Source organism: Lepisma saccharinum, chromosome 12 (genome assembly GCF_977018435.1).
Source record: "Lepisma saccharinum chromosome 12, izLepSacc3.1, whole genome shotgun sequence".
Lineage (NCBI taxonomy): Eukaryota > Metazoa > Arthropoda > Insecta > Zygentoma > Lepismatidae > Lepisma > Lepisma saccharinum.
Genome location: NC_139240.1, coordinates 46,892,019 through 46,904,188, shown reverse-complemented (window position 1 = coordinate 46,904,188; position 12,170 = coordinate 46,892,019). Strand labels below are relative to the sequence as shown.

Sequence of the window (12,170 nt, the reverse complement as noted above, 5' to 3'; positions counted from 1 at the left end):
TGGTTTGTGGGGCTACGTAGGTATTTTTGGGTGGAGTGGGGGTGGAAACACTGCATGCCGACTACGGTAGTGAAACTGTGACCGCCAACGATAGTGTTTCTCGGGTTGTCTAACATTCAGGCTGTGTTGCGAATGGAATCCATAGTTTTCGTGACACTCCCAATGCGGTTTAACTCCAAGTTCATCACCTATCGGTATGGGAGGTGAGAGGGGGTGAAAAATAAAATGCCACGAATGACCTAGATTAGTGTCGAATCCATACTTTCCGGAGTCGCTAAACTAATTGGTGACATTCACGATCACATTTAAAATTAGTTACATTTTACACTATAGTTAGAATTCATTATTTTCCTGTCTAAAACAAGATTGGGATAAATAAATACCCGGTCAACGCCGCGTAATCAGCTAGTGTTTCATAAATGTCCCTTTGTGAAATGATTTTCACCATCAACAGGTCTTAAAGCACTCAATTGCACTCATCTTCAGTTGATTATGACGCCCCCATAATGAAGACATGGCCGAAATGTTAACTCAGCACTAAAAGCTCGGACCGTAATCAATCTTCCTTCCAGTTGCTTACACGGCAGGTTACAGTCACATACTGCGGTGTAGTGCTGGCTAGCAGAGAGCGATAACTGCTATTGTATCTGACCTGAGCGAAAAGTGCGTTGTATCATCTGCATATTGACATACAACGGCCGTAGAGCAATACAGATTAAGAACATATAGAGCCATTCTGTATACTTTCAAACGCTTTGAACATTATTATCAGATTTTCGTGTTTAAAATAAAAAATATTATATCGTATTGTTACTAATCTAATTATTTATATTCATTGCAGCACAAGTTCCTTATTGCACAAGGATCAAGGACAATGGAGCTAATCGGGCTCTTCTTTTCTCTGTTCTTCCTTCTTCTGGTTGTATCCTTGTTCTACTACTTCAGGTAAGTGTAAAGGCTTAGATTCTACAATCATAAGTGTAGTTAGAAGTTTTAATTTGGGTGTACCAAGTTAAAAATAAGAAGGATTGAAGCCAATTTGGACAACAATGTAGAAAGAAATTATTACCGTAACATTTGTCGGTGTTCTGAATTTGCAGCTTGGGAGCGAATGATAACTCCCGAAGCCACCAATAAACAAGCGAGCCGATGACGTCATCGCAACGCAGAACACAATCGCGAATCTTCTTGCTCACGCTCTAGGCTGTTAGAAGGCTCGCTGGCTGGGTTCGCGCAGTCACCTTCAGATGTCGTGAAAATAGGCGGGCTCTAATAACTTATTTTGTGATATACTTCTAACATATTTATACTATTATTTATACGGTAAATAAACAAACTAATTACTTGTTATTTTAATGCACACTGGGGGGTTGATTAAGACAATAATGACCGTCAGAATGAAAGTTTTAAAAGTCTCCCTCCATAACGATGTTTTTTCCTTGAAATAATAACATCAAGTTGTCTTTGATGGATAGTGTTATTTAGCTTAAATAATGAAAGAAGCTTTAAAAATGATTAGCTAACACAAAGAATGTAATAAACAAGGCCGCCAGCAGGATTTATTCTCAGGGGGGGCAGAGTCATATAAACTTTATTATTATAATTATTATTATTACAGTTATCATTATTGCTATTACTACTACTACTACTACTACTACTACTTATATATATTTTTTTAAAAATTACATACATTTATAATTTTCATATTCTGTATATCTATACATATTTGCATAATTGTATACTTAACATATTAATTCATGTAGGAAAAAAAGCTTTTATTATATTTAGATATCAGACTGAAAGCTTAAATCTCACCCTACTTCAATAATAATAATAATTGTTGCTGTAACTTGCGGCCTGTAAGTCTAAAAAAACAATATTTTTTGTTCTAAAATATTTCTACAATTTCACCATTTGAATTGCATTAACTCTTTCCAAAAATGTTCAGGAGGGCAACTGCTCCACTTGCCCCTCCCTGCAGGCGCCCTTGGTAATGAGGAAAATACAATTAAGAGATTACAGGAGAATGTTAACTACCCTACCCTTCCTAAGACAGCGCTGTCAGGAAATATTTCTGAAATGTCTCTCTTTCCTTGCTGTCCAAGACCCAACATTGCTGTATGTTCTTATTCTAGTCTACGGCTGTTACAAGCACATAAATACGTTTTTTTTTTTGTTGTAACGTTTCGAGATAATACACGCTTCTTTAGCGGACATTTATGTGTAGTTTGGTTCATTGTTTATTTCTTTATTGTTGTTTATAAATGTATCCTATTGTTGCAATGCAGATTGATGGAACTACAAATAACTGTCTGATGAAGAGAGCGTGTGCTTTCCCGAAGCGTTTAAATGCTTTCTCCAATGATTCATTTTCTGCCATAAGCATGAGAGAATTTACGTGTGTGTTACATATCCACACCCACACAACGTACACACACACACACATATACCTGGTGGAGGTACAGAGGTTAGGATCCCACTTTAAACTGTAGTCCAGTCCCGATTTGCCTATTTGGGCATAAAGTGGATTTATAAACATCAATTCAATTGAAACACACACACATACATATGGCAACATATAAGGTTCACCACAATGCCATTCTCAGTTCTGAAACTGATGGATCGCTGCCATGTAAGATACCTTCTACTTCTCAGTTATCATGGAGAAAATTGGTAGAAAAATGTGACTTTCCCCAGCATAAGAGAAATGGAAATGAAGTGCCATGTTACATAAAGAGTTTTATCTTAACTTTATTTCAGTACCATTAGACGAGATGCATGCTTTCTCCAGGCAACCATTTTCTGCCATTAGTGTGGTATGGTGCATTGGTAATCAAGCGGAAAAGCATCCAGGTTTCAAATTGCAACTGGGACGGTGATGTAGAGTTTTAATATTTCACTTGTTTTTAGGTTCACTTATCAGTCCACTGGGTCCGATTTTAAACTGTAGGTCCAGTTCGATTAACCTATCCAGCAACAAAGTTCACTTAAAATAAATTTTCGAACTTGGAACATGTAATGCAATGTAATTTAAAAGCTATAAAACAAATGAACGGAAGCAAGAAAGTTTGAAGAATATATTGGACAAAATCTGCCAAAACAATATTCTGGTTAGTGAAAACGTTAAGTTAAAGAGCAACTATTTTCATTCTTCAAAAGAAGCATTGTACTTAATTCCAAACACGTTTGTTAATGGTATTGTAATTAAATTTATTTAGCTTATATTCATCTGTAACATGAAAGCGATGGTGGAAGGCACTAATAACCGTTATATTTCTTAAGCACTGTGATGTGACAGGATAAGAAACCCACATGGCCCAACTAGTGGCTAGAGTGCGCGTCAAAACTCCTGCATATTGCCTTGAACGGCTGAACAGCACCAGCGAATCACAGACGTGCGGCGTTGCCTAGTTCCGTGCTCTCCTCAACCACGCTGTCTCTTTTCCGTGTGAGATTTCGACATGGCACCGCTGCAGCGCGCTGCTATTGGCTATCACCATATGCAGATTTGACGCGCACTTTACAAATGGCATCCAAGCAGAGATGAGTGCCTGATACCTCTGAACAGTGTTTCTGCAGAGGATAGAACCTCTTTTGCATTCTGATTCTTGTGCACAATGATCGAAGATCATTTTGTACATTTTTTAAAAATCGAAAATGGGCTTCTTGAGGTATTGCTATTTTAAAACACTTTTTAAAAATTGTTGCTCGTTAATAATTCAGCCAAGTTATTGTGGAGGGAAATAAGTGTTATTTTTTTCATGGAAATATTTCCTTATTCTAGGGGGGAAAAATTAATAACGGGAAAAAATAATTTCACAGTGTTATCTCAAGTCATTCCTACAAATGATTTTTTATTGTCTTGAAGAAATGTAGCCTTTCAATTTTTTAAAAAACTGAAAGTGTCTATCACTTTTTATTTCTGTGTGGCATAAACTTTGAACATAACCATGTTTCAGTATACCTTTGTAAATGTATGTATTTTCAAACATATTTGCAGGCCTGTAACTTTTCAATCACATTTCAGCTTTTAATGTATGCCTGAAGATTATTGCATATGGATCATTCCATATCAAATCAGGCAGGAGTTGACCCTCATAGTCAACGATTTCAATGATATTTGGTACACAACTTTGTTTTGCTCCAAAACCAACACCCGTGAAAGAAATATGCTGAAATATGACTATTACGTATTACACGAACGTTATTCAAAAAGTAATTGACATATATCTCGCTTACGGATGAACATACAGGAGCGTGCTTGAGCTCGTTGTAAAGAAGGAAGACTGTAGCACGTTATGAGATGGTGACAGAGTGGTTAGCACATCGCGTTACGACGCCAAGAGTGCCGGGTTCGAATACCAGCCTGGTCTTGGATGTTTGTGACTGTCCATTCATCAATTTCATCATATCATCACTCATCCCCATCTTCGCAAAATTAACCAAAAGTGGCACAAAAAGCGAAGGACGTAAAATAAAGCAAATTAAATTAAACAAAACAAGCGTTATGAGATGGTCAAAATTTTATACTTAGAAATACTTGCACACACTGTTCAATTTTTCGAATTTCAATTTTGAACAGCTCAAAACATTTCTCCCCCATAGATTTTTCTCATTTTGGGATATTTTAAACTACCATCGTTTCTCCTTAGAATGAGAAAGCCTTATCGTCGTGTTTCTTTTTTTTTAGGAAGAAAAATGATATTGAAATTTGTCCTGCAGCAGAAATAAACTGAGCCTCAGTGGGCCTATGCCGAGACGTTTCATTTCTGTCGCGCTAAAGGATGTATAACTTACTGTATAGAGACAATATGATTGCTTCCTTGTTTATAAGATGTTTTGTCTAAGTTATACAATGCTGTTTCCATATTTGTAGTCAAGTCATTTCAGTACTTGCCACCTACTCGCCGTTTGAGAGGTTGATTGATTGATTGACTGATTGAATTGCTTTATTTTACTTCGCTTTTTGTGCCACTTTTGGCTAATTTCCGAAGATGGGGATGCGTGATGATATGATGAAATTGATGAATGGACACTCACAAACATCCATGCACAAGCTGGGATTCGAACCCGTGACTCCTAGTGTCGTAGCTCGATGTACGAGAATAAGAGAGGAACGACGTGGATTGGCTAAGGCAGCTTGTAGCTCACCCCCTTGCTTCTGCGCAGCTGAGCTTGATCAGGGCTCGCCCGCAAAGATACAGTTCATCAACTCTAGACTGCGTATGCTTAAAGTGGACCCAGAACGACACATTACGCTGATTCTTCCAGAGAGACAGAGAGAGAAAGACTTGTTTACATCATCGTGGCAACTTCCTCAAAAGTTTCGAAACGTGATTTTCCTAGTTACAGTCCAACACTGTCAATTAAAAAAATTGGTAAATTCTACGCCGGGGGGCTTAAAATTGTCTGCTTTCAAAGCCAACTTCTCAATATGCTGTTCGCTAATTGCGTAATTTACGTCACGTTCAAAGCCAACGAATAATACAACGTTGTAGAAGACGTCAGTGAATGTGACTTTGACCTTGACAGTGATCTTCTTTTCGTGTGGGTCATCAGTGTACCTAGTTTGATAGTCTACTCTTTAAGGGAGTCTTGGCTGCGCATTTGGAAGTAGACCGACTGGTAAACAAGATCCTGAAATGTTTAGGAGGAAATACTGACCACAGCCAGTTAATGTTCTTTGACGTAATAACTGGTAGCACATATTCGCACGTAAATTCGGTACTTCTTTTGAACCCAGTGATCGTTACAGCTACTGCGCCACTAAGCACAGTTGTAAAATGCAGCCCTTCCAGTCAAGGACGTATTTAGGGAGGGTTCAAGGAGTCCGGACTCCCCACCCGAAAGATTTATCAGGTAGTAAAATTAAATAATGAAAAACATACTCGTTTAGCATTTGTTGTATAATTTTCTCTGAACTTATTGGAAGACAAGGATTATATTGGGATCATACTGCTTTGAATGACATTACAACGATGATTATGTACACTATACCCAATATGCATAAAATATTATTCAGAAACTTACTTCTCTTCAACTACATGTAACATCATTTTTGTTATTCGATAAATATTCAATTATTCAACTATTTGACATTAATTTCATTGCCAAGGCACTTGTTTTTATGTAAATTATTCCGATCTTAACTACAGGTAAGCTACGTAATGAATATGCGCTGTTATATCTCTATTGTTATACAGTCTTTTTACCTACCTGCAATGTTAGTTTTTGGAAATATAATGCCATTCAATTTTTATTCAGGTGTTTCCACACTTTTGGGCCACCCTGTATATCTATTCTTATATAGTCTTTTCACCTATTCGTGTAATAATAATAAAAATTAATTTATGTATTGTAATTAGTATTAATTTTATTTAGTATAATTTAAACATTATTATTATTATTCCTGAGACACTTGGTTTGGACCCCAGCCCCCCCCCCCCCAGCGACGTGCCTGCATCCAGTGATATCTTGTCCAAAACTTTTGCTGTAAGGCACTGTTTAAAGAAAGTACAACCTCTAGGTTAAGCTATTTTGGGGACAAATGTAGGTGGAGACTGGAGCATATTTGAACAATTCACCAATTTTATTGTTCTATTCCATACTCAAAAATTGATTTATTACTATTGAAACATAAACAAAAACAGTCTTTTTGTACATGTAAACATATTTTTCACACAAAAATCTAAGATGTTTTGAAAAGTTAAATGTGTTAACCAAAACAATGGTAATATGTTGAATTCAGGGCCAAGCAACGTCTTCTTTACATTGTTTTAGTGGTAATGAAATGTTTATCATGTAATGCACTAACATGAACTTAGTTTTCGAAATGCTAGAATCGAAACCGAAGCATTTCAGTGTTTGAGTGTGGGTTATACCTGAAACAAAGGACTGTAGTACGTTGGCTTTTTGGATATTTTAAATAACATATTTCTCTGGAAATACAAACTTCCACGAGCACTCACAAAGAACTCCCATGCCCACGCCTGGATTCGAACCCCTGGCGTCTAGCGTCGTCGCGTGCTGTTCTGTGCTAACCACTCTGCCACTGTGGTCGACTGTTTGCAATGAGAGGTCAAGGTGTAGCTTTCTAAAACCGCTCATCAAGCCATACCCAGCAGTTTTGTTTCTGTTCCGTGCTTCGGGATATTTCCAGCAAAATTTTCGAGCGTTATTGTATCCAAATGTTTCGTTTCTTTGTATAAGTTCAAACCATATTTAGCCTGAGAAAGATGTATTGCATAATGATTATTTTCGCCATTTGAAATCACATGATATGCTTACTTAATATTTTTATGATCGTATTATGGGTAATTCTAATCGCTGTTCGGGCCTTCCCGATGGCGTTGTGGTAATGTCGTCGGCTTGTAATCAAGGGATCCCGGGTTCGATACGCAGTGGAGGCACTTAGTGGTTCGGATCCCACTTAAAACTGTAGGTCCAGTCCCGATTAGCCTATCTGTGCATAAAGTGGACTTAAAAGAAACAAATAGATCTGATTACTGTTCAAGATTCCCCAAAGATGCTGTTCAAATCTTCCCTAAAAGTACTGTTCAACTGTGCCCCAACGCAGCCATGCAAATAATCGTAAAGTTGTATAAATAACTCATTCATTCTCATTCTGTTCATCTGGCGTTTGTTGGGGGTGAAGTAAGGTTACTTACCTTCTATGTATTTGTGTTGAAAGTTGTTATACGTTCTTGTTGGTAGGCTACTATGATTTGTGTCGCATATAACATAGGCGTGCGCAGACCCTTTGATTAAGAGGGTGCAAAAGCATTGATGCAATTTCAATCGGAGAAGGAAAAACCTCACTTCATCTCACTGCCCTATTGTATTGATGGGTATGGAACAGGGGTGCATAAAGTGTGAGTCCTGATCAATCAAAAATCACTGTATTAGTATTCCTTGCTATCTCCTTTCCTATATTCCCCCTCTCTGTGGTTCAGAGCCTATTTTATACAGAAACATGGTTCAAAACAACTACTGTTAAGTGTCAGTTTCCAGAAAGCCTCGTACTACATTGGCTAACTGGCTGAACTCCACCCTGGCCCGAATTATCCTAAATTCGCCGGTACCTGCACGGTGTCTGGTTAAGAAACAGACGCACAAAGACGATATATACATATACGTGAGCGAATCAAAAATAAGTTGCAGCCGAGCCGTGTTCCTGTACTAAAAGAGAGAAAATAATCACGCTTGGTGGCAGCACTGTCCGGAATGTATTCTCTCCATACCCGAAGCAGCCATGCTGCAGCTGCTTTAGTATGAGAGTTGGCACCGTGTCAGTATGGCGTGTCGTACTGAGGTGGCGTCCAACATTGAGTTGCGGTCAGTCGTCAGATTTTTGTGGACACGAAGTCATATTCAGAGTGAAATCCATCGCCACTTTGCCGAGGTGTATGATGAGAATGCAATGTCACACCCCATGATCAGGAAATGGTGCCATATGTTCGAAGAGGAAAGAACGGACTTGAACGACGAACAGTGTGTTGGGCAGCCTGCAACTGTGAACACTATCGACAAAACGGAGCGTGTGAATGCAATCATCGTTGCCAACCGCAACGTGAAAATTAAGAGAGATTGCAAGTGAACTGAACATATCATACGCTAGTGTTCATGGCCAGTCGGGTGTATAGTAAAGTGTGCTCTCACTGAGTGCCGCGATTGTTAACCGATGAGCACAAAAGTCAATTCAATTGAAATTGAATTTTTACACACAAGAAATCGAAAAGCTGGTCACACGATTCAAAAAGTGCTTGGAATACCTTGGTGACTATGTTGAAAGAAAGTTAAATGTTCATACATTTTTGTACAATAATTATTTTCTTTCTAATGTGTTTTGTTTGTTTTATACAGGCGGGTTTAACTTACTTTTTGATTTGCCCTAATATTTAATTACTATAATACAAGTACACGAAGAACTGCACGATACACGAAGGACTGTCAATTCGGTTGTAGGATGGGCATCTACAGCGCACTTGTAACCGCACGCGAGTATCGCAATATTATTCTTTACACGAAGACTTTCTTGCGACGACTGTTGCCAACGCCAAAGAAGACAACGTGATTCAGCTCTCGGGACGTTCCAGAATTTCACTTCCGGGTGTAAGTTCCCGTTCTCAAAGTCTGCGAGAGATTCCTCAGTTTTTTACTACCACACACTTCACATATATCTAACTTACACATAATATAAAATCATTTTACACTTGATGCATATACAGAAAAAGAGAAAGAATATAATTATCACTAATTACATACATTGTTCACTGAACAACTACACATAATGTATTTAATTTACAACAGTTGCGGTAATTAGGGGGCTTGGAGGGAGGAGTTGCCCCCCACACAATGGCCTCTTAATGCTAAGCCACGACTACAAAGAAAAAGTAAACGGTCCTTGTCCCTCCCTTCCAACTTCTGTCACCCCCAATTTCAGCTACTGATTACCAATATATGGACATTCTGAAAACACATAGAGGTAACAGAATTAACGGATAAAGTATGCGGGAGTGTTAATATCAAGAAATTCGCTAGATTGATTGATTGATTTGTTGTTTTAAATCCACGTTATGCACAGTAAGGCTAATCGGGACTGGACCTACAGTTTAAAGTGGGATCCGAACCGCCATGTGCCTCCCGGGACCCCTGGATTACAAGGCGACGACGCTACCTACCACTGCGCAATCGGGAAGGCCCGAAATTTGCTAGAGAACGAAGTTGGATAGTTCATATTCATAGGAAATAATACACCTTCCAACCCCTGTAGTAGTAGTGTATATTGATTGTTTCTACGCCACACTTTGTAGGTATGCATTTGTAGCCTCTTTTTTTAATCAATTGAATATCTGTTTTTGACATATTTTGACAATTTTTTGTCGATGTTTTAGCGTTGAGCGATGTTTTAGTAAAATTTCCCTTTTTTCCCACTCACACTTGGTAGGTATGCATTTGTAGCCTTTTTTTTATCAATTGAATATCAGTTTTTGACATATTTTGACAATTTTTTGTCGATGTTTTAGCGTTTAGCGATGTTTTAGTAAAATTTCCCTTTTTTCCCACCTCACACTTGTAGGTATATCACGATCTTACGTGATATAACTTAACCTATTCATTTTTTTCGTGCTAAACTACACGAGAGCCTCTACATGCCTTGACCTACTTTAGAGTAGACCCAAATAGAGAGTTCTGCAACCGAAAGTGGAGCTCGGAGTGGGGCTCGGTGGGGCTGGACTTAATGGTTTTCTCTTGTAAGGCATAAGCCCCATTTTCTCGCAGTGTTGCCAACACCTCACTCGATCACGATCTTACGTGATATAACTTAACCTATCTTACGATTTTTTTTACGATCTTCAGTGATATAACTTAACCTATCTTACGATTTTTTACGATCTTCAGTGATATAACTTAACCTATCATTTTTTTTATTTGCACACCGAACTAACTTACATTATATTTTATATAACCTAAAAAATGTATTGATTTTTTTTTAGTATGTGGCATTTTTTTAGGATTTTTTTTTTAAAACTGCTCCGTGACCCTCTCGTTCTTCACGTCGTGGATGAAGGACTTCTCTGCGACCAGGATGACGCTGCATAGAGTATCGGCAGGCAAGGCATCGTGGAACTCGCAGACGACCTTGATGTTGGTTCGATCGTTGACCACGACCTGCTTCCGCTTCGTCGTGTTGATGACGAACTTCGGCCTGCGTGTTTTGAATTCGCTTGGCGTGTAGTACATGTCCACGCTTCCCTCGGTCACGCATTTGTAAGCAGAGAACGCTTCGTAAAGTTTGAGGTAATCATCTTTGGTCATGTCGAGGTTGTAATTCTCGCGCGGGAACACTTCGTTCCTACCATTCTTGAGATAAACATTCTTGATCTTGCAATCGTCGAACTTGCTGGAATCTTTTTCCTGATTGTTGTCCCTCCCGGTCTGAAAAAGCACTACGACGAAATCTGGCATGTCGAACTGTATGTTGTTGAATTGAGTCGCGTGCCTTTCCACGAACTCCAGGTAGGCCTTCGCCGTGGGCCACACGATGCTCGTGACGATCTGATCGACCGAGTCCGTCGTACGATATCCCGTGTCGAAGTATTCACTCCACGCTTTCTTCAGGATCGTGATCAGAAAATTTCTTTCTCGCACGTCTATGGCGGTCCTCAGCCCTTTGAATTGCACCTCGTCGCTGTCGGCAAGCTGCACGACGTATTTTTTCTTGGTGAGCGCGAAAAAGTTTTTCAGTACGAATTCGACCTTCACCCGCAGTTCGGGAACCAACCTCTCGTGCAGGTGATCGATCAAGCTAGCCTGATCGCTTTTATCCATGAGGATGAAAAGCGAATCCGTGTCCATGTACATCATGCGCGGTCGCGGGTTCGAGGGGAAATTTTCAACCACAGTAGTGCAGGTGGGCCGGTTCACGGACATCAAGTGGGGTTCAAAAAACCTCAAAAAACTCACTTTCTCTCCACGTTCCGTGCCTCATTTATTGCGCTAACGATGTTTCACAGCGTAGAAAGCAGCACCAAAACATCAAAAATTCACTCTACTCATTTGGGGTTCTGGAACCTCAAAAAACTCATTTTTATTAATTGAGGTTCACCAAAATCTCAAAAAAAAAAAAAACTTTCTCTCCACGTTCCGCGCATTCATTCGTTGCGCTGACACAGCATGATGAGTAAATAATGCACTCTCTCATCTTTGAAGGATGAATGCACCTTATCGTAATTTTCCAACTCCGGGACCAAATGTTTGTATATCGTGACCTTTGCAAACCTCTTTCGGGAACGATGTGCCGCACACACACACGCGCGCGCGCGCCTGTATTGTGACGCAAGCAAACAAACAAAATATTACGCTTTTGCCTGTGGATATCTAGAAAAACGACAATTTTGTTCCCTCTCTCTCTGCGTGTGCTATCAACGTTGACACAATGGCACAAATTCAACAATACGTAGGCCTTGGGACGACGGAAGTTATATTTTCTTGTTTGTTTGTTTTTCAATAGCCGAACAATGGAATTCCCTACTGACGTATACAATTTGTTTTGTTTATATTTCAATACACATGATGCTTAGGTTACAGCAGGTTGTTAACATCAGGTCTGGCAACTGTTGAGAAATAGTGACGTCAGTTAGCAGCATAGGTAGCAGTGATGCGATGCG

The 12,170-nt window shown here is 39.2% G+C and overlaps 1 protein-coding gene across 1 annotated transcript in view; it reads left to right on the top strand.

The window, feature by feature from the left end:
- LOC145996320 (PDF receptor-like) overlaps positions 1 to 12,170 on the top strand; it is a 164,386-nt gene that overhangs the window by 27,690 nt on the left and 124,526 nt on the right. The window contains exon 3 of the mRNA XM_083132752.1: positions 842 to 945. Within this exon, the coding sequence (XP_082988878.1) occupies positions 842 to 945 (104 nt within the window). The remainder of the gene's footprint in view (positions 1 to 841; positions 946 to 12,170) is intronic.